The sequence below is a fragment of the Diospyros lotus genome, unplaced genomic scaffold (assembly GCF_014633365.1).
Source record: "Diospyros lotus cultivar Yz01 unplaced genomic scaffold, ASM1463336v1 tig00011517_3, whole genome shotgun sequence".
NCBI classification, from domain to species: Eukaryota; Viridiplantae; Streptophyta; class Magnoliopsida; order Ericales; family Ebenaceae; genus Diospyros; species Diospyros lotus.
The window spans coordinates 46,790-70,239 of NW_026267119.1; the positions used below are offsets into that span (position 1 = coordinate 46,790).

Here is a 23,450-nt window from a genome sequence, read left to right on the forward strand (position 1 = left end):
TCTTTCTTCTAGATTCATTGCTCCAGGACGGGCCTTCTCGAAGAAGACGATAGCACATTATATGGATAAAATTTAAAACAGAAGAAGAAGAGCAAAAAAAGAAGACATAATTGAAGAAAAAAGAATAGCTGACGAGACAAAAATTAGATTTTCAATTGTCTTGTCCTTATTCATGATATTCTTTGACTGTTTATAATAGTTTTACATGTGGGAAAGAGAAAACAAAACAAATGTGAGAACAACTATCCATTACAATATAAGAAAACACTAGTCACTACTACACTACCACCTCACTTTAACTATCAAAGAAATTAATCAAATTCATTTCACATATCACACATCCTCCAGAAAAAGTCCTCCCGGAAAAGACATCATTCCTCCCTGTCAAGTTTAATTTCCAACACCAAATAGGCACACACTTGTTGAGTATTATAATATCATTTAATTTAATGGGAATTCTAATTTCAGAGTTGGAGGCTAATTGAAATTCCAATTTATATTTATATTGATTGTTTGAGTACATGAGGGCTCTGTCGCATCCTATCTAACAACAATTAACTAATTCCATAAATACCACTTGGCATAACTACCAATCTTATTGGTACCACTAAAGTAAATACCGTCTGGTTGTACAGACCAATAGCAGTTTTCATCGTCTGACTGAAAGGTTGTACAGTACACGTCTATGAACTTATCGTAAACATTGAAGACTGCTTCCTTGTTGCGCCAATAACAGTGGCAGAAGAAGAGAGTATTTTGAATAACGATGTGGGGAACGAATCTCCAAGTAAGATTTTGCCCAGTTGGGAGTATGTGCAACCCAATATCAGTGTCTTTAGATTTACATTGAACTCGCAATGGGTCTGGGAGGTCGTTAATGACATGCACCGCAACTTTTAACCAAAAGCCCTTCTCTTCCTGACCTTGTTGCTCATTGCACGATGTTGAACCGACGAGACAAACCATCATCAACGCCACCGAGGGAAGAAAGAAGTGGCGGAATGTGCTGTAGGGACTCTCAAAATCATGCTGCCTTCGGTTCATGTTTATGATTGTCTGCCTTTGTCGAACATGCGCATAAAAGCAAGCAAGCGCACACAGATAAACGATCTTTACAGGTAGAAAGATGAATTGGGATGCATTGCACATACACCCACATATATATACACTTCTCATACATGTACATTATTTTGCCCTAATGGGTAGGCATTGAGAAAAAGTAATAGTTGAGGAAGTGATTTAATGAGCAATACTGTGGCAAGAATGCAGTATTAATGCTTTATTTGGAATCAAATATTCTTCTTACTTAACAAAAAAAAAAAGAATCAAATTTGTTAGACCGAAAAGGAAGAGGAAGAATCAAATATTCTTCTAAATTTTAGTTTTGGTAAGTGAATCAAAAGAGCGTTGATGGAAGAAGACATTGATGATCCCAAACAAGTGAGTTAATGAGCATTCAATGGTCAATAATAACTTAAACAAATGTCAATTTTTCCTACTCATCATTAATTATGAAAATATTCATTTTGAGAATTGAGTGAATGGGAACTTTTGTAATTAAAGAGCATAAGTTGTGAATTGTGAAAACAATTTCTTTATAAAATTAAGATACATAATTGACTCTCCTCTAATGTTTATAACATTTATAATACGGAAAATTTTACCATTAGATGTAAGTGGGTTTACAAAATTAAATATAAAACTGATGATTTCATAGAGAGGCATAAGACTTGTTTAGTGGCAAAGGGGTATACTCAACAAGATGGATTGAATTTCTTAGACACCTATTTTCCTATTGCAAAGCTTGTTACGGTGAAAATCTTGCTTGCTCTAGCTGCTATGAAGCAATGGGCCCTTGTTGAGTTAGATGTGAATAATGCTTTTCTAAATAGAGATTTATTTCAAGAAGTATATATATATGGATTTACTTTTTGGGTATAAGCCTTTCATTTCTGGTATTCAGAGGAAGAAGTCAATGTGTTGTTTGCATAAACCCATCTATGGTTTGAAACAACTTCACGGTAATGGTTGCCCAAATTTTCTCATGCCTTTATTCAGTTTGGTTTTCAGCAATTTAAATCTGATTATTCCTTGTTTACCAAAGGTAATGGTTCTTCCTTTGTGCTTTTCTCATTTATGTGGATAATATCATCATTGGTCTAGATTTGACTATTATAGACTCTCTCAAGTCTTTTCTCCATAGTCAATTTAAGCTGAAGGATCTCGATCGATTGAGGTATTTTCTTGAGCTTGAAATTACTCAATCTAAGAATGAGATATTTCTTTCTCAAAGACATTACACCTTACAACTCTTAGAAGATATTGGTTTTCTTAATTGTAAACCTGTTAATTTGCCTCTGGTTCATAATCTTAAACTAAGTATGCATGAGGGTGAGCTATTTGAAGATTCATCACTCTATCAACGTCTTATTGGCTGGTTACTCTATCTCACCATTTCTTGGCCCAATATCACGTTTGCGATTCATAAACTTAGTCAATTTGTATCTCATCACAAGCCCCATTTAGATGTTGTTCATCTCTTATTACAGTATCTCAAATCCATTTCGGGTCAGGGCTTATCTTTTTTAGCTTCCTCTTCTTTACAACTTCAGGCATTCTCAGATTCGGATTAAGAGTGATGTTTGGATACACGCCGCTCAGTTACTAGTTATTGAACGGCCACCCCAGTGGCCTTTGTTGGATCTGCCTTTACAAAAAGGTTTCCCCCGAGCATGCCTCGTGCAACCCCGTGGTCCATTTCGACCGTGGCCGACCGGCAAGATCCAGGTTGGTTTCCTAATGCTGCATTTTTTTAGTTTTTGCACCACTTATTTTGGTTTTCTCATTTTGGCCCTATTTCACCAAGCCCCTCAACTTTTGATAATTACCTATAAGTCCCTCAAGTCTTTAGCCTTTCATTTCTCCCTTGAAACTTTTAGAAAAACGTTATTATGACCCTTTTGGGCAACTTTGAAAAATTACACTTAGGCCCGAATCCTCATTTTGGCTACAAATCCATTCATTTCTTCCTAAAACCGTTGAAGGGTTGTTGCTTATGAAAAACTGAAGCCTCCTCAAGGTTTTGTTGACTTCCCGAAAATCGCCTATAAGATTTCGATTTTGTAGCTTAAATGACAGCTGCATTTTAACTGTACCGAAAATCATTCCCGATCCGATTTATTTCAATATCATAAATCCTATATCGAGATTCTCATTAATGCCACATTATTTTTCTTTGGCATCTCGACTTCAAGGCACTCCTTGCAATCGATTTGGTCATTCATACGGTAATAAATTACCCTTATACCCTCAATTTATTTGAAAATTCCCCTTTTGCCCCAAAATAAATTACTCTTGAATCCTTTAGAATTTCTCTAGTATTACATAGAACCTCTTGATTAAAAAAATATGAGCAAAATTTATCTTTTTTTGGGGGGGGGTGAATATTAACGCAAGTGAATTATGAGAATTTATAAGTGAGTAAATGGTTAACATAAAAGCATCAATATAATAGAAATAGGAAGAAATCCACAAATTCCACTATTATCTACACTTTAAAGAATAATGTTTTTTATATTGAGTTAATTGGGATCGATAGAATAAGTTAATAATCATTCATAGTGTGAGACAATTAGCATTATCAACCCATTTCAAAACCTCTAAAACTCTTAGAATTAAAATTTTGATTTTTATAGTTTGTTTCTTTGTTTTGTTCAGATGAAACTTTTCTTTGTTAGTTTTTTCTCTATAGAATTTGTTTTAGTTGTAATGATTGGAGTATGCCTAAGCAGATAGTTGTAGATGTTTTTGTGATCTTTTGTTTATTGAAAATTTTTATTTAAAGAAAAAATTTTAATTTGAGAAATTTAAAATAAATTCTTATGTTTGAAATAAAAAAAAAAAAAGTCTAACAATTGAAATTTTATTTACCTTCAAACTTTAGAATTTGAATTTCGATCAAAGTTTGTTAGAATTGTTAAATAAAGAATTAAAATTCTCGAACACTACTTATTTATTTTATTCCCACAGTTACACTTTCCCATCTATTATATTATTTGGGTTTTTTTTTTTTTATCTTCCTAGATCTCCTTTTCTGTCTATTATTTTGATTTTATCCTATAGTTGATTCAATTTGAACAAGATTTAACTAATGAGGAAATTAATTAAACTGACTACCTATTAATATTTACTAGACTATTTTAATATTTTTATGTATAATATTATATTTAGATGCGAAATAATATCATTTTAAATTATATATGTGAATGCACAAATTCACAAATGACTAGTACCAATCCTAACTTGTATGTGTAAGCACATACAAGGGATATATCAGATATATATTTCACATTTATCCCAAACTACAATTATTTACATGCATACAGGGGATATATCAGATATATTTCACATTTATCCCTAACTACAGTTATGCACACATATAATTATCCCGATTATCTCGTTCCGACCTTTTCCACCAAAAAAAAAAATCGAAAAACACTATAAAAGAGAACAAACAACATATTTTTTTACTAGAATAACATTATTAACATGATTGTTTCTTTATTTCCCCTATAGATATCATCATATATAAGAATCCTATGACTAGTACCAATCATATTTCTTTGTGTAAGTCTCATTGGTACCACTAAATTAAAACCCATCTGATCGTACAGACCAGTAGCAGCTCTTATCTTTGGAATGCAAAATTGAACAATGGCTGCCCATGTCATGATTATAGACATCAAAAAATTTATCCTTGGAGCCCCAGTAGAAGTGGCAGTAAAAGAGAGTGTTGTCTATGAACACGTTGGGAACAAATCTCCAAGTAAGATCTTGCCTAGGTTGGAGTGTTTGCAGGCCGAGATCATCATCTTTAGATTGACAACGAACCCTCATTGGGTCTGGGAGGTTGTTAACGACGTGGACTGCACTTCTCATCCAGAAGCCCTTCTCTTCCTCGTCTTGCTGCCGACACAGCGTTGGGCCAATGAAACAAATCATCATCAATGCCATTGAAGGAAGGAAGAAGCGCGACATTGTCTTCATGGGACCTTCAAAACGATGTTGTCTTTGGTGCATATATGTTTATGAATCTAGCTGTCTATGGTGGTGCACACACACACGTGTGTATATATATACACTTTTGGTTCATTATTTTGCCCTAATGGGTAAGCACAGAAGGAAGGTATTAGCTGAGAAAATGATTTAATGAGCAATATTGAGAGAAGAAGGAAAGGAAAGGTTTGCTAGAATGCCAGCCTCTTTTAGGATTGGCAAGTGAATCAATGAGCATGACGGAATAAATATGGTTTAGTACATATTTTTATTTATGTATTTTTATATTTTTTTTGGTATGGTTACTTAAATTTTTTATTGTCTCAATTATACCTCTAAATTTGATTGTTGGGTCAATTAATCTCTATACTTTGGTATTTTTTTCGGATGGTAATTTGAATTTTTTATTGTTCCGATTATCCCTTAAAACTGCATTTTCAAGCCAATTTAACATATGTACTTTCATGTATAAAAAAATAGGTAAATGAGATGATAAAATACATGTGCTAATCTCAAGCACAATGGTGAAGTTGTAATATATTTATTAAATTTTATTTTTAATATTTAAATAATTTAATTAATTGATGATAAATGAATCCCATTTTAAAATATCTAACTAACCAATTAAATTGTTTAACTACTGAAAACAATGTGTACTAAAATATAAATTATCTGGAAATAAGATGCACTTATTGCACTTTAACCATAACCCTTAAGGCAACGATAAACATTATCCATGTTCAAAATATAACTTCAATTTAGAAATATATAAAAATTAAAAATTTAAGAATTTTTCTACTAAACTTTGAATATATAACTTTAATTTAAAGTGTGATTTGTTAATGAATATAGATAAATTAGTAGAAGTATAATCAAACACAAACACCCTAGTTTAATTTAAAGTGTGATTTTGTATAAATTTGAGTTTAAAAGCATGTGCCCTCTCTCTTTAAATTAAAGTTTGAATATTTGACTATAAGCAATAATCACCCTAGTTTTTGTCAAGGAAGCAAAAGCTCGTTATAAAGGTCCATTGCTAACAAGACCACCCTTATAACAAGTAAACACCCTTAAGTGAGATCTTCTCACACATTAGTGATTTCAAGCTTAATAAAATGACTTACAAATCTTTACAATGATCAAAGAAGAAAAAAGAAACAAACAATTGAAGTACAACTCAGTTGACTGCTTGAACACCTTCAACTGTAAACACACCACTAAAGAGCTCAATAAGTAAATGTTGATGCTAGTATATAAGACTCTTTTATAACCCTTTCATTAGCTTCTAGCTAAATAAGTAAGTCGAAGTAGCTGCCATCAGTGTCAAAAATTATATCATAGCACCTTTTTGAATATCATGAAAAGTCTCCATTAATCTTGTGATTTTTTTAGGTTTGTAGGGAAAAGAAGTTTTGCAGGTTAATCTTTTAAATAAGAATAAGTCAACAACGAACAGGTCAAGCATAATTAATGCCATGCAACAAAAAAAAAAAAAAAAAATTCATATTGGTGGTCGGTAAAATTTCTACAGATTATCAGATATGATTTTTGACTATTAGAATAGAAATAATTTTAAAAAATAAGCAAAACGATAACCATTAACAGATTTTAACAAAATGAAAAGAGATCAATTCTAGAGCAGTTCTTAACTTGCACCAAAGAGGAGAAAATGGTTCTGGAGGCAAACGATGATAAGGACTATTTGTGGTCATTTTAATGAAAGATACTAATGTTTCAGGATAAGGAAATATTTGTTTAGTTCACAAAAAAAAATCACATAAAACTTATAAAGTAAAATTTAAATGTGTGTGAGATAAAGAGTGAACAATGTGCTTCAAAAATATGGCAAAGATTAGGGTTTGTTTACTTGTGAAAAATTAAAATAGTTTTCTTCAAAAAATATTTACAAAGATAGAAAATTAGAAACAGTTTTCAAAATGGTTTTTTTATATATATTAAAAGATAAAAAATAATTTATTTATTTTTTAAAATTGTAATAGATTTTAAAAAACATCTTAAAAATATGTTCTTTAGGGAAAATATGCTTCTTTTTTTTTTTAATTTGAGCCCCTCTTAATCTTATGAATAAGAACTTTTTTCCTTTTGCTTCTCTTTTCCTAGTGTTTCATTCACACTCACCCACCCACTCACCACTCCTCTTTTCATCAGGCCACTTTGGCCATTAACCTCTTCCTTTACTGTTAATTTTTACATTTCTTCTTCTACGTGATTTTAAACTAAAATGTCAAAACTTTAAAAACCATATGGCCTAATTTTTGTCAACAACTCTATGGAAATTATCAATGGGGCAAACAACCTATCTTTGATTGACTAAACAAGCTTGAGAGATAAATGTGTTCCCTTGCCCTCTCCAATAACTGTGTGGAAATTATCAATGGGGCAAACAACCATAATTTTTTTATTTAAATAAAAAACTGAATATTGAATAAGAGAGGGGATCTAACCTTAGTATTACTTTAATGGGCCTTTTGTTAGGATCAAATCACTCTAATTATATAACTTGTTAAAATTGATTCACGCACAAACTAAGAATAATAAATAAAAATTAAATAAAAAAATAACAACACAAAAAAAAATTAATGTGGTTTCGACTCAATAGCTAATCTCATGGTCACACCACGCACCAGAGTTATGTTATCAAGTTGTGAAACTTACTCGAGATCACACCACCATAACTAATCTGGATATATATCTCTTCATATATTATTGTGAATAGTCCACCAAACACCGGATCAAGGCTGCCTATTTAAAAGCACCAAATAACAATCACAAAAAAATTAAGCTTTCCAAACATATCCTAATCCTCCAACTAAAATCATCATCTAATAAAAATTAATTGAGAGATCTTTCCTACATCAGACTAATCTTATTAGGTAAAATAACAATCTTATAAATCAAACTAAAATTTGAGCAGTTATCCCAACACCCTCCCACTAAGTTTAGTGGCCCAATAACTTACGGTCTTTCTATACTTTTTTTCATATCACATGCGCATTAGTAAATATTGAGATTGACGTGTCGGAAGCCTTCTAAAACCCATTGATTCTCTCACGAATGTCGGATTATAAGACTCAATTAGTGATTCGTTGATTCGAAATAATATCGAAAAATTGAAGAGAATTATGGAAAAAATTTCAACAGAAATTTTATTAAAATTCTAAAATCCACTCCTAAAAAAATCTTATAAGCATAGTATTTATAGGCTACAACAATTAGAAAATTGAAAAACGCCCCAAAATCCTAAACCCAAATCTTACCAAAAAAAGGCAAGAATGAGTTTTCATTACAGCATAATCAAAGTTAGATAGAAATAAATAAAATCTCCCAAAATGGCATATTAAAATTCATTCCCTAATAAAAGTTATTCCCAATTCAATTATTTTCTAAAATAGCAAAAACACTAATTTCAAGACTTAAAACGAAAAAATTTGTCCAAAAAAACACGGACCTCACCAGCAAAGTTTGTGACTTTTAATCCTCAGTCCGATTCCCTTGAAATTAGTCTTTAAAATCACCCAAATCTCATCTTTCATAAAATGCTAAAACTATCTCATCCATATAAGAGATAGAGCTAATTGGATCGCTTTAAATAAATTTTACTGGTGTTATCAAATTATTTTTCACAATTCAAAATAATTAGTGTAGAAAAACCCAACAAAATCCAACAGAAACATCTCCCTCAAGCAAAAATACATATAAAAAGCATCATAATTAAAGAGAACCAACAAAAGATTATAGATGAAGTTCCCACTTTTATTTATGCTGCAAGTGCACGAGAAACAATGATTAGCTTGATTCATCTATTAGCCCGATCATAAGAACCAATGATTATTCCCACCCATACCAGAAGGCATAACTATTGGGTCCATTGGTTCCACTAAAATAGAAACCATCCGATCTGACAGACCAATAGCAAATTTTGTCGTTCGTGTACTTATCCGAACAGTAGCTAGCTACTTTATTATTGTAGACATCAAAGATTCTCTCATGGGGGCCCCAATAAAAATGGCAGAAGAAGAGAGTGTCCTCTCCGAAAAACCAATGGGGAACGAATCTCCAACTAAGAAGTTGCCCAGGGTTCAGTGTTTGCATGCCAATGTCGTTGTCTTTGGATTGACACTGAACCCGAAATGGGTCTGAGAGGTCGTTACGGATATGGACTGCAGTTTTCTGGAAACTGATGTCCTGTTGCTCGCAGGATGTTGGGCTGCTGGAACAAATCATCATTAGAATCATCGAGGGAAGGAAGAAGCGGGACATGCTCTTGTTGGGACTGTGGAAGCACTGTCTCTTCTGGTACATGTTTGGGCAAGAGAATAAAATTAAGAGATGGAGTAATATAATGATCATTGGAAGAGTGAGTTAATGAGCATTCAATGGTTTGGTGTAGCAACAACCAAATCATTCATAAAAATGTTTCCAATTGTAATTAAAGTATTTATCAATTAATTAGCCTCCAGTGGTACCAGTACGAGAAAATAGTTAATTTGAAACGAATTTTTCGTATGAGACAGATTTAGAGACGAATTTTAGCCGTGACAAAAACCCTTATCGATAAATTTGAGACGGATTTTGAAACGGATTTAGAGACGAAAATTTTCCGTCTCTATTTGAGATGGATGTGGAGACAGATTTTTCAGTTGATTTTTGAGACGAATTTAGAGACGATTTTTTTCATCTATATTTGAAACGAATTTAAAGACGAATTTTTCGTCTCTATTTGAGACGAATTTTGAGACCGATCTTCGTTTTTGTTTGAGTCGGATTTAGAGACGAATTTTTTCTGCTTCTATTTGAGATGGATTTACAGATGATTTTTTAGACGGATTTAGAGACATGTCAAAATTTGTTTCAAAAATTCATGTCTAAACTGTTATTTTATTGTAGTGTCATTTCGTCATAGTAAGTATGTTGTCAGAATTTTCATACCTATTGTGACAAATTAATTTATCAAAACAAGTCTAAATTCTTATAGTAAAGGTGTTTACCATCTTATTGTGAATGGCATTGTCAAAATCTTTAAGGGCTAAATTAAACATGTCTTTGACCTATCATCCTTAAATAAATGAACAGTTCTTATATTTCTCAGAAGAGAAAAATATGATAAATTGATTATAAACTGACATATGGACTATTACTTTTAATTAATATGAAATATTAATATTAAAGAATAATGAGTCACGTGCCAATATTTATGAGATGAATATAGTAGATATGTGAATAAATGTTAATTGAAGATCTACTGAATGTGACATGAGTTGCATAGGTTGTACCATTTTTTTTTATTCATATAAGAAAATTATTTATATATTTATTATTGCATGTCTATAATTTTTTTATTTAACATTTTCTTAAATTGATTTAAAGGTCTTTTAATTATTTAATCATCTTAAGTCTTAGATTGATTAACTTCTAATTTAATTATTTTTTAATATTTGATTCCCTCATTTTACGTCCTTAAAATTTAAAATGTAGTATATGTTTAGTACATATTTTATTTATAGAGTTTTATAATATTAAAATGTATTGCATTACTAATTAAAATGTAGTGTATATATTATTAATATTACTAATTAAAATGGAGTGTGTGTTTTATAAAATTTTATATTTAGTTTACATTTTCTAATATATTTTTCATTATATTTTTTATTTATATATTTAAATAAACTTTCGATAGACTTTAAATTGAATAATTATATTTAATTTCTAATTAGGGACGATTTTTAAGATGATTTTTTTACTGTCTCTGATTAGAGACAGATTTGTTTCGTCTCTAAATCTGTCTCAAATTAGTGATAGATTTTAAACAAAAAAAATTCGTCTCTCAAATTTGAGACAAATTATTTTCTGTCTCAAATTAGAGACAGATTTAAAGGCGAGAAAAAATCTATATGTAATTAGAGACGAAAAAAAAATTCGTTTCAAAATGAAAAGAGATTTTTTTCGTCTCTAAATAGTTCAATCTCAGAATCCGTCTCTAATTTGAGAAAGAAAAATCCGTAAAAAAAAATCATCTCTAAAGTATTGTTTTCTTGTAGTGATACATCGATTAATCTGAAAAAGACACTTAAATTTATTTAAAAATATAATGTTAATTAGTCTTAAGAGACTGAATAGAGGATGCTCGAGAAATATGTAGACCCATCACGTGACAGCACAACACGCTTTGACCAAAAGGATGCATAGTCCTCAGAATCGCTCAATAGAATGGGTTTGGCACCATGTTTGGGTCATACCTTGGAGTCACATCATAAAGAAAATTGCGCTCAAATCATCCTTGATCAGGTTATATAGATTCTAAATTTTCTAGCAAAAAAGTGAGTAATTATATCTACTGTTCTTGTTTCTCTACTTGTCTTATTTGGTTATTCAATTCTAAATACCAAATTAACTATCAAAGTTTACCTCAAGAGAAAAAAGTCTCGACCTTATAGAAATTTAGATAATGCTATATTGGGTCCCAACTTCCTAACATCAATCGTACACTCATTAAATAATTTATTATTTCATTTTGAAATTAGAAAATTGTGGGTGTGCACTTTAATTGCATCTTTCTCGAATTTCAGTAAGCAATTGAATAGGCGAATTTTTAGTGGTATATCATTGGACAGCAACTATTAAATTATAGTTCACTAATGTATTTAAAATTAAATATTAGAATTAAATTTAAAATTGCTTAATTAAAAATTTGAACTAAGATAAAAAAAAAATATATTCAAACTTTTAGCGAGTGAATTATAAACATTGATATAGTGAGTTCATTAATGGTTACCATAAAGCATCAATAGATTAAACAAATAATCTCATTCGGAAGAGCAATCTAGGGTTGGGGAATCCCATATTGATTCCTCAGTCACTTTGGGAATCCCATATCGACTATGATTTAGATTAAATCAATTCTATTTGAATCTCTATACGTGCAGTTCCCTCAATATTAGAAGATATTCTCATATATTCTTTTGAATATAATTTTTGATATAATCTTGTATTTTTTGTCTCCTTCTAGATCTCTTGAAATAATTTTTTGGTTGTGCAAACCAAAGCCAATAATGACCTTGGTCTATACCCAAATATTCCACTTATTTTGGTTGAATTTGGATTAATTAATATACTTGAATTCCATAAGAATTCAATTCTAGGAACATAAAAGGCAATAAAATTTCCATAGGAATTTGGGTATTTTGGTTACAGAAATTGAATTTCGTTGTTTTCACTCCAAACATGAAAAGTTGGAATTGCAAATTAATTCCAAAAATTTTATTAAATTCATTCATTCCGAACAAGGGTTAAATTTTATACTCTATATAGAACCTTACAAGTGTGTTAAGGGCATTTTTTTTTTTTCACTTTTATCCCTCGATTGAGTAGGGTCATCTCTTTCTCTAGCTCCCCTTCACTCAAGAAGCAGCTAGAATCAACAGCTTATCATAGATGGACTTTATTCTTATATTATGATCTATGAGTATATCATAAGACTATCCCTTACTATCATAAGAACCACTACCTACCATTCATGCCACTTTGCATAACTTCCAGTCTGGTTGGTGTCCCTAAGAGCGAAACCATCTGATCTTACAGACCAATAGCAACCGTGATTCTTTGAGTGAAAAGGTAAACAGTACTTGTCATTTGTCAATGTGACTATCATAAACATCAAAGACTATCCTTGTAGCCCCGGTGAAAGTGACAAAAGAGAAGGGTACTATGCCGAAAGAGAAGTTGGGAATGAATCTCCAAGTAATATCTTGTCCAATTTTGAGTGAGGTGAAAACAGATTTACAGTGAACCTGCAATGGGTCTGGCAGATTCTTCATGACATTGGACCTCAACTTTTGGGAGGTCTTATCTTTCTCACCTTGACATTGAGCCAATGAAGCAAATCATCACGAGCACCATGGAGGGAACTAGGGAAGGAAGGAGCGACCCGTAGTTTTGTTGGGACGGTGAGAACAACATCGATACGCCCACCAAATGTTGGAAGGTACTCCTTCCTACTTCCTAATTCAACCATGGTGTGTGTGGGGTGTTGTGTGAAAGACCAAGCTTGAATAATCGAGGAAAAGTTTCTCTTATTGCCAGGGTCTTTAAAATGCTTTGTACAAGTCCTATTTATAGACAAAAGCTTAAGCAGAAAGTAATTACAGTAGATTCCAAAAGGCTTCTCAATTTCTCTTAGTGTGTTGCGTACGCAGCTTTTCCTGTTTCTTCTTCCAGATTCATTGCTCCGGGACGAGCCTTCTCGAAGAAGACGATAGCACATTATATGGATAAAATTTAAAAGAGAAGAAGAAGAGCAAAAAAAGAAGACATAATTAAAGAATAAAGAATTGCTGACGAGACAAAAATTAGATTTTCAATTGCCTTCTCCTTATTCATGATATTCTTTGACTATTTATAATAGTTTTACATGTGGGAAAGAGAAAACAAAACAAATGTGAGAACAACTATCCATTACAATATAAGAAAACACTGCTCACTACTACACTCCACCTCCAGAAAAAGTCCTCCCGGAAAAGACATCATTCCTCCCTGTCAAGTTTAATTTCCAACACCAAATAGGCACACACTTTTTGAGTATTATAATATCATTTAATAGGAATTCTAATTTCAGAGTTGGAGGCTAATTGAAATTCCAATTTATATTTATATTGATTGTTTGAGTACATGAGGGCTCTGTCGCATCCTATCTAACAACAATTAACTAATTCCATAAATACCACTTGGCATAACTACCAATTTTATTGGTACCACTAAAGTAAATACCGTCTGGTTGTACAGACCAATAGCAGTTTTCATCGTCTGACTGAAAGGTTGTACAGTATACGTTTATGAACTTATCGTAAACATTGAAGACTGCTTCCTTGTTGCCCCAATAACAGTGGCAGAAGAAGAGAGTATTTTGAATAAAGATGTGGGGAACGAATCTCCAAGTAAGATTTTGCCCAGTTTGGAGTATGTGCAACCCAATATCAGTGTCTTTAGATTTACATTGAACTCGCAATGGGTCTGGGAGGTCGTTAATGACATGCACCGCAACTTTTAACCAAAAGCCCTTCTCTTCCTGACCTTGTTGCTCATTGCACGATGTTGAACCGACGAGACAAACCATCATCAACGCCACCGAGGGAAGAAAGAAGTGGCGGAATGTGCTGTAGGGACTCTCAAAATCATGCTGCCTTCGGTTCATGTTTATGATTGTCTGCCTTTGTCGAACATGCGCATAAAAGCTAGCAAGCGCACACAGATATACGATCTTTACAGGTAGAAAGATGAATTGGGATGCATTGCACATACACCCACATGTATATACACTTCTCATACATGTACATTATTTTGCCCTAATGGGTAGGCATTGAGAAAAAGTATTAGTTGAGGAAGTGATTTAATGAGCAATATTGTGGCAAGAATGCAGTATTAATGCTTTATTTGGAATCAAATATTCTTCTTACTTAACAAAAAAAAAAAAGAGAATCAAATTTGTTAGACGGAAAAGGAAGAGGAAGAAAACTTATTGTTTGGTGGTTCTGGGCTTCTAAATTTTAGTTTTGGTAAGTGAATCAAAAGAGCGTTGATGGAAGAAGACATTGATGATCCCAAACGAGTGAGTTAATGAGCATTCAAAGGTCAATAATAACTTAAACAAATGTCAATTTTTCCTACTCATCATTAATTTAGATATGAAAATATTCATTTTGAGAATTGAGTGAATGGGAACTTTTGTAATTAAAGAGCATAAGTTGTGAATTGTGAAAACAATTTCTTTATAAAATTAACATACATAATTGACTATCCTCTAACGTTTATAATGTTTATAATACGGAAAATTTTACCATTAGATGTAAGTGAGTTTACAAAATTAAGTATAAAGCTGATGGTTCCATAGAGAGACATAAGGCTTGTTTAGTGGCAAATAGGTATACTCAACAAGATGGATTGAATTTCTTAGACACCTATTTTCCTGTTGCAAAGGTTGTTACGGTGAAAATCTTTCTTGCTCTAGCTGCTATGAAGCAATGGGCCCTTATTCAGTTAGATGTCAATAATATTTTTCTAAATAGAGATTTATTTGAGGAAGTATATATATATATATATGGATTTACTTCTTGGGTATAAGCCTTCTGTTTCTGGTATTCAGAGGAAGAAGTTAGTGTGTTGTTTCCATAAACCCATCTACGGTTTGAAACAAGCTTCACGGTAATGGTTTGCCAAATTTTCTCATGCCCTTATTCAGTTTGGTTTTCAGCAATTTAAATCTGATTATTCCTTGTTTACCAAAGGCAATGGTTCTTCCTTTGTGCTTTTCTCATTTATGTGGATAATATCATCATTTATTGGTCCGAATTTGACTATTATAGACTCCCTCAAGTCTTTTCTCCATAGTCAATTTAAGTTTTAGGATCTAAATTGCTTGAAATTGCTCAATCTCAGAGTAAGATATTTCTTTCTCAAAGACATTACACCTTACAACTCTTAGAAGATATTAGTTTTCTTAATTGTAAACCTATTAATTTGCCTATGGTTCATAATCTTAAACTAAGTATGTATGAGGGTGAGCTACATGAAGATTCATCATTCTCAACGTCTTATTGGCTGGTTACTCTATCTCACCATTTCTTGGCCCAATATCACGTTTGCGATTCATAAACTTAGTCAATTTGTATCTCATCTTGGCAAGCCCCATTTAGATGTTGTCCATCACTTATTACAATATCTCAAATCCACTCCAGGTCAGGGCCTATCTTTTTTAGCTTCCTCTTCTTTACAACTTCAGGCATTCTCAAATTTGGATTAGGGGTCATGTTTGGATACACGCCGTTCAATTACTAGTTACTGTGTATTTCTAGATGATTCTTTGGTCTCATGGAAATCTAAGAAGCAAACCACGGTGTCTAGGTCCTCAGCTAAGGTTGAGTACCGTGCTTTAGCTTCTACTGCTAGCGAGAGTACTTAGCTTACTTAGATTTTGGTGGATTTTCATATTTCTCTCTCATCTCCTGCTTTGCTTTTTTGTGACAATCAAGTTACCATACACATTGCCAACAACCCCGTATTTCATGAACATACCAAACACATAGAGCTTAATTGTCATTTTATTCAAGACAAAGTGATTGCTGGTCACACCAAGCTTCTTCCTATTCGATCTCATCATCAATTATCAAATTTATTTACTAAAGCTCTCCTAACTCTTCAATTGTTTTCCTTATAGTCCAAGATGGTCGTTGTTAATCCTCATGGTCCATCTTAAGGGAGAGTAATAGAGTTCGTTGTGTATTTTGTATTTTCATTGTATTGTTTAATTTATTTACTTTGTATTTTCTGTATTTTTTATTTTTGCTTATGAGCCTGTAGTGGCAATTTTGTAATTCAACAATGTATTAGTTTTAGGGCATTTAAGCCAAGGTCAATAATGATAAAGATCAATGAGGCACATTTTACAATTTCGTCTCCTCTCTCTCTCTCTCTCTCTCTCTCTCTCTCTCGTGAAACACTTTTTAGTTTTGGTAAGTGAATAAATATTGATTATCTAAAAAGAATGGTTAATGAGTATTCAAAGATCAACAATAATTTAAACAAATACATAAAAAAGTTAATAATATATCCAACTCATTAGTTGAGTAATCATATTTCATTTGAAAACTGAAAAAGTTTTTGATTGTTAAATTTTTTTTTTTTGTGTGTAAAATTAATGAAAATAAGAAGGGTACATAACTGATTATTCTTTTAATTTTTACGAAGCGTTTGTATAAGAGAAGTTTTCAGTTTCATGGGATTTATGATTCTTAAGAATACTCTTAAGAATCTTTGATTATCAGAATTTATGCAATTCTATGTTTAGTTAGTTTTAAATATTCTCAGGAATAATGTTGAATATTCTTTTATGAGAATCTTACATCATTTATATATTTGGTTTAAATGTAACATTCTTAGAAATTCATGTTATTTTTTCAAAATTCCCCTTATTTGATTTTTTGTTTAAAAATAATAAATTCCTTCTAATATTTAAAATATTAAGACCCACAACCACTTTAGAAAATCAAAAAATATCATTTTGTTTTACACATTATGTATATATGTGTGTGTGTGTATATATACATAATATATATATGTTTCTATAAGAGAGTAAGGGGTGTTTTAGTCTTTTTATGTGTTAAAAACTTTCCCTAGTTCATGGGAATCCAAGATTTTTAATCCCCCATAGAAATTTTTTTGTGAAAAAATTGATTAAAAATAAATCATGTTTCACATGATTCTTTTTTTTAAAAATTGTATTAAATATGAGAATATAAATTCTCAATCTAACATTCTTATAAATCTAAAAAATTTTCCTCTACCAAACGCTCTCTTAAAAAATGACAAGGAAGCATACTCAAGAGAAGTGGAATAACTCATTTATCTCTAAGGAGATTTTTTTTATTAATTAAATATCTCTAAGGAGATTAATATTTACCCGACTCTTATCCTGTTGCCGATATATATCACAAAAGATTAACAAATCTAAATTTTACTTTGAGAGATCTTTTATCACTTGATAATTGGCAATCTATTTTAAAAAATTTAAAATTTAAGCAACGAAAATTAAAGTAGCTAGAACCTCTTGATTAAAAAAGAGCAAAATTTATCCCTTTTTTTTTTGGGTGAATATTAACGCAAGTGAATTATGAGAATTTATTAGTGAGTAAATGGTTAACATAAAAGCATCAATATAATAGAAATAGGAAGAAATCCACAAATTCCACTATTATCTACACTTTAAAGAATAATGGTTTTTATATTGAGTCAATTGGGATCGATAGAATAAGTTAATAATCATTCATAGTATGAGACAATTAACATTATCAACCCATTTCAAAACCTCTAAAACTCTTAGAATTGAAATTTTGATTTTTACAGTTTGTTTCTTTGTTTCGTTCAGATGAAACTTTTCTTTGTTAGTTTTTTCTCTACAGAATTTGTTTTGGTTGTAATGCTTGGAGGATGCCTAAGCAGATAGTTGTAGATGCTTTTGTGATCTTTCGTTTATTAAAATTTTTATTTAAAGAAAAAAATTTAATTTGAGAAATTTAAAATAAATTCTTATGTTTGAAATAAAAAGAAAGTCTTAACAATTGAAATTTTATTTACCTTCAAACTTTAGAATTTGAATTTCGATCATGTTTTTTAGAATTGTTAAATAAAGAATTAAAATTCTCAAACACTACTTATTTATTTTATTCCCACGGTTACACTTTCCTATCTATTATATTATTTGGGTTTTTTTTTTTTTTTTATCTTCCTAGATCTCCGTTTCTGTCTATTATTTTGATTTTATCCTATAGTTGATTCAATTTAAACAAAAACATTTTTATTTTTTTATTTTTTTGCATTTGATGAGGACATTCGTAAATATTAACTGATGAGAAAATTAAACTGACTACCTATTAATATTTACTAGACTATTTTAATATTTTAATGCATAATATCATATTTAGATGCAAATTAATATCATTTTAAATTATATATGTGAATGTACAAATTCACAAATGATTAGTACCAAGCCTAACTTGTATCGTGTAAGCACATACAAGGGATATATCAGATGTATTTCACATTTATTCCTAATTGCAGTTATGCACGCATATAATTATCCTGATTATCTCATTCTGACATTTTTCACAAAAAAAAAAAAATTAATCCATAAACATTATAATAGAGAACAAACAACATATTTTTTTACTAGAATAACATTATTAACATGATTGTTTCTTTATTTCCTCTATATATATCATCATAAGAATCCTATGACTAGTACCAATCATATAGACCAGTAGTAGGTCTTATCTTTGGGTGCAATCTTTTATCATGTGAACCATTCATGCTACGTCTATGGGGCAGTAGCAGCTCTTATCTTTGGAATGCAAAATTGAACAATGGTTGCCCATGTCATGTTTATAAACATCAAAAAATTTATCCTTGGAGCCCCAGTAGAAGTGGCAGTAAAAGAAAGTGTTGTCTATGAACACGTTGGGAACAAATCTCCAAGTAAGATCTTGCCTAGGTTGGAGTGTTTGCGGGCCGAGATCATCATCTTTAGATTGACAACGAACCCTCATTGGGTCTGGGCGGGTTATTAACGACATGGACTGCACTTCTCATCCAGAAGCCCTTCTCTTCCTCGTCTTGCTGCCGACACAGCATTGGGCCAATGAAGCAAATCATCATCAATGCCATTGAAGGAAGGAAGAAGCAAGACATTGTCTTCATGGGACCTTCAAAATGATGTTGTCTTTGGCTATATTGCACGGAAACACCTCATAGATATCGTTTCCCCATTTCTAAAATGTTTCTTATTCCCGTTTTGGACCCTATTTAAGCCTATTTTTTTGAAAAAACATCTGTTTCCATGTTTCCGTTTCCGTACAACATAAGTCTTTGGTGCATATATGTTTATGAATCTAGCTGTCTATGGTGGTACACAAACACACGTGTATATATATACACACTTTTGGTACATTATTTTCCCCACACAATGCTAGTTGTACATAGATATTTACACACAATCTTATACACACATGATAAAATAACCACTACAAGAATTTCTGGATTTAGCGACGGATTTTCAGCAACGGAAATTTCCATCGCTATTTTGCGACGAAACAGCGACGGAATTACGACGGATTGTGAAATTTTTTTTTTAATTTATTTAGAAACGGATTTTAGCGACGGAATTTTTCCTGTCGCAAAAAAATTAATTTTTTTATTTTTTTGCGACGGAAATATACTTCCGTCTCTAATTTTAGCGACGAAAATCTATTTCCGTCGTTATATTTTAATGATAATAAAAAATAAAAATTAAATTTTTATATAGCGACGGAAAAACAATTCCGTCGCAAAATTTTAAAATAAAAAATTAATTTTCATATTAGTTTAAATAAATAAAATAAAATTTAAAATTTAATTTTTTTATTATTAAATTTTACCGACGGAAATATACTTCCGTCGCTAATTTTAGCGACGGAAATCTATTTCCGTCGTTATATTTTAATGATAATAAAAAAAATAAAAATTAATTTTTTATATAGCGACGGAAATACAATTCCGTCGCAAACTTTTAAAATAAAAAATTAATTTTCATATTAGTTTAAATAATTAAAATAAAATTTTAAATTTATTTTTTATTATTAAAATTTTACCGACGGAAATATATTTTCGTCGCTAATTTTAGCGACGGAAATTTATTTCCGTCGTTATATTTTAATGATAATAAAAAAATAAAAATTAAATTTTTATATAGCGAGGGGAAAAAAATTCCGTCGCAAAATTTTAAAGTAAAAATTAATTTTAATATTAGTTTAAATAATTAAAATTTAATTTTAAATTTAATTTTTTTATTATTAAAATATAGCGACGGAAATATCCTTCTGTCGCTATATTTAAAATAAAAAATTATTTTAAGTTAACAAATTAAGAAAAATAAAATTAGAGACGGATTATTCAAATTCGTCTCTAAATCCGCGACGGATTATCCAAATCCGTCGCTACCATTAATTTTTAATTATTTTATTTAATTAATTTATAAATATTTAAATTTGGAATGAATATTTAAATATATAAATATTTAAATTTTATAAAAATTTAAATATACATTTAACCATGAGATGAATATTAAAAAACTAATTTATAAAATTTAAATAAATATATTAATATTTAAAATCATAATATTGCTAAATTCTAACTATATCAATTAAATGTATAATAATTAATTATTTATAATATTTATTAACTGTGTACAAAATGTAAACAAACATTATAATTGAAAAATAAATAAAAATTTTAAAAATTATAATATTATTAAAAAAAATATTTTAAATTTTAGAAATCATAAAAATAAAAAAATATTGAGAAATTACATTATATGGAAAGGAGTCCAGGAGTTATCTTGTCAATCTCTTTCTCTTTATAAATATGAGAATTTTTTGCTAAGTTAAAAAGTTTAAAAACCAAACATATTGGGCATGTTTGTTGTACCTTAAAAGCTATAATTTTTAACTTCTAGCTTCAAAAAAATGATAATGTATTGTTTGTTTTACCTTATAGAATTATAACTTATAGCTTCTACTACCTTTTAGAAATGGTAGAAGCTGGCTTTTTCAAAGCTAAGGTACCTCATCTTCTACAGCTTCTACATCTTTCTGAAAAGTTGTAACAAACAAGTTCACAACTTATTTTAAGTTTTAAAAACTATAATCTAAGAAATTATAAACTATAATTTATTTAATTAAGTTGCAACAAATGGGGCCAATATATGGACGACATTGTATCTTATACTTAATAACAATATCATATGTCACTATCTAATATAAGTGTTATGTGTAAAACATTAATGTTGATCAAGAAAAAAATAAATATATCTATTTATTATTTGTCCTTTCTAATTTTGTCTCTGAGTTATAGATGAAATTCAACAATCTAAAATCTACTATGTTGATCAGATGGGTTCTGTCATTAGTATTGTTCTATTCTATAATTAATAATTCTAAGTTCGGTGAATGTTTTGAATTTTTACTTTTTAAATTTTTTTATGAAACTCGAAAATTACCCTAAAAATTTATAAATGTTATGTACATTTCGTTTGATAAAATTTTTATTTATAAAAAAATTAATTAATAAATAATTCAATATATCAAATTAATTTTTAAATTAATATTAATTTAAAATACAATAATTTAAATTATTTTATCATCACATTTTAGATAATTACAGTAAGATTTTAAAAAATGATTTAATAATAAAATTTTATTTAAAATATATTATTTTTATCAATTAAATAATTATTAATATTATTTTTATAAGTTATATTATTTTTTATATAATTAAAATATTAAAATAAATAAATTCAAGAGGCGGGAATTTATTTTAATAATAGTTTTAATAATAAAAAAATAAAAAATACATTTTAGATAGAGATAGAATTTATTTTCTATCGTTAATTTTAGCAACAAAATTTATCTTCCGTTGCAAATATTAGAGATGAAAATAAATTATGTCCCTAAAGTTTAAAATAAAAAAAATTAATACTAGTTTAAATTAAAAAAATAATAAATTCTGTCACTACTTTTTGTGATGCAAAACTATTTTTATGGCTAAAAAATTAAATTTTAATTGTAATTTTTTTGCTTTTCAAATATAGAGACAGAAAGTTTTTTTTGTCGCAAATTTTAAAAATAACAAATTAAAATTTAATATGGAATCAAATAACAAAAAATAAATAAATAAATTTAGTGACGGATTGACCGAATCCATTGCTGAAATAGAGATGGAACTTTCAATCCGTCACTAAATTTAATTTTTATTTATTATTTAATGAATTTATAAAGATTTAAATTTATAAATATTAAAATCTATAAGAAATTAAATATATTAATGTATATTTAATTAAATATACATTTAAACATGAGATGAATATAAAAAAATTAATTTATAAAATTTAGATAAATATATTAAATTTAAAAATTATAATATTATTAAATTCTAAATACATCAATTAATATATTTCATGTTCATAAAAATAAAAATAAAACAATATCGAGGGATTACATATATAGAAAAGAGTTTATGAGCTATCTTATCAATGTCTTATTCTCTATAATTAGGAGAATTATATAAAAATGAAATAATTAAATGTATAATTAAGTCATTCACAATAAATAATAAAAAATAAAATATATAATAAAATATTTATGTAGCGCTTGTTAAAATGAGCAGGATAAAAAGGTATGAAGATAAGTCCGAAATAATTTTCAGATTAAAATATGGAATAATGATTTTCTCCCTTAATAGTTATACTATAAAAAAACTATAGAAGATTAATTTTTATTTTTGAAGTTTAAGTGTTATGTATAAAACATTAATGTTGAACAAGATTTTGGCAGTATTTGTTAAAATTCGATATAACCTATTTGTTTGTATGACAATATGTCATTAGTTTTTAAAATGTATTATTTTTTAATTTCTAATTTTATTTTTGGTTTTTACTACTTTATTGAATCAAATTAATTAAAATTCGGTATAATCAAATTAATCGAATCAAATTAATAAAAATTATCAATTTTTTTTTTAAATTCGCTTCTATTCAATTAATGTTTTTTAAAAAAATTAGTTTTTTGTTTTCGATTATATTTTTAGTTAAAAATAGTCGAATCGATTGGATTTTAAGACAATGATGTTTTTATGGTAATAAAATGACGTCATTTTTGGCCTATCACACAATTTTTCAACTTGTTCGATTTTGTAGCTTATTTAATTTATCGGTTAATTCAATTTTAATTAATTTTCTTATGTGTTTGTTTGGTTTATTGAATCGATTTAGTTTATGTAGTCTATATTTACTTTTTTTT

At 29.4% G+C, this 23,450-nt stretch overlaps 2 protein-coding genes across 2 annotated transcripts; both read right to left on the reverse strand.

Annotated features, from left to right (window-relative positions):
• Positions 1 to 558: 558 nt before the first annotated feature.
• On the reverse strand, positions 559 to 1,044 carry LOC127793514 (S-protein homolog 5-like). The gene has a single exon (XM_052324263.1). The coding sequence runs from the start codon at positions 1,042 to 1,044 to the stop codon at positions 559 to 561; it is 486 nt and encodes a 161-aa protein (XP_052180223.1).
• A 3,606-nt stretch (positions 1,045 to 4,650) lies between these two features.
• Positions 4,651 to 5,037, reverse strand: LOC127793515 (S-protein homolog 4-like). Its single transcript, XM_052324264.1, has one exon. It carries the CDS (start codon positions 5,035 to 5,037, stop codon positions 4,651 to 4,653), a length of 387 nt encoding a protein of 128 aa, XP_052180224.1.
• Positions 5,038 to 23,450: the final 18,413 nt, after the last annotated feature.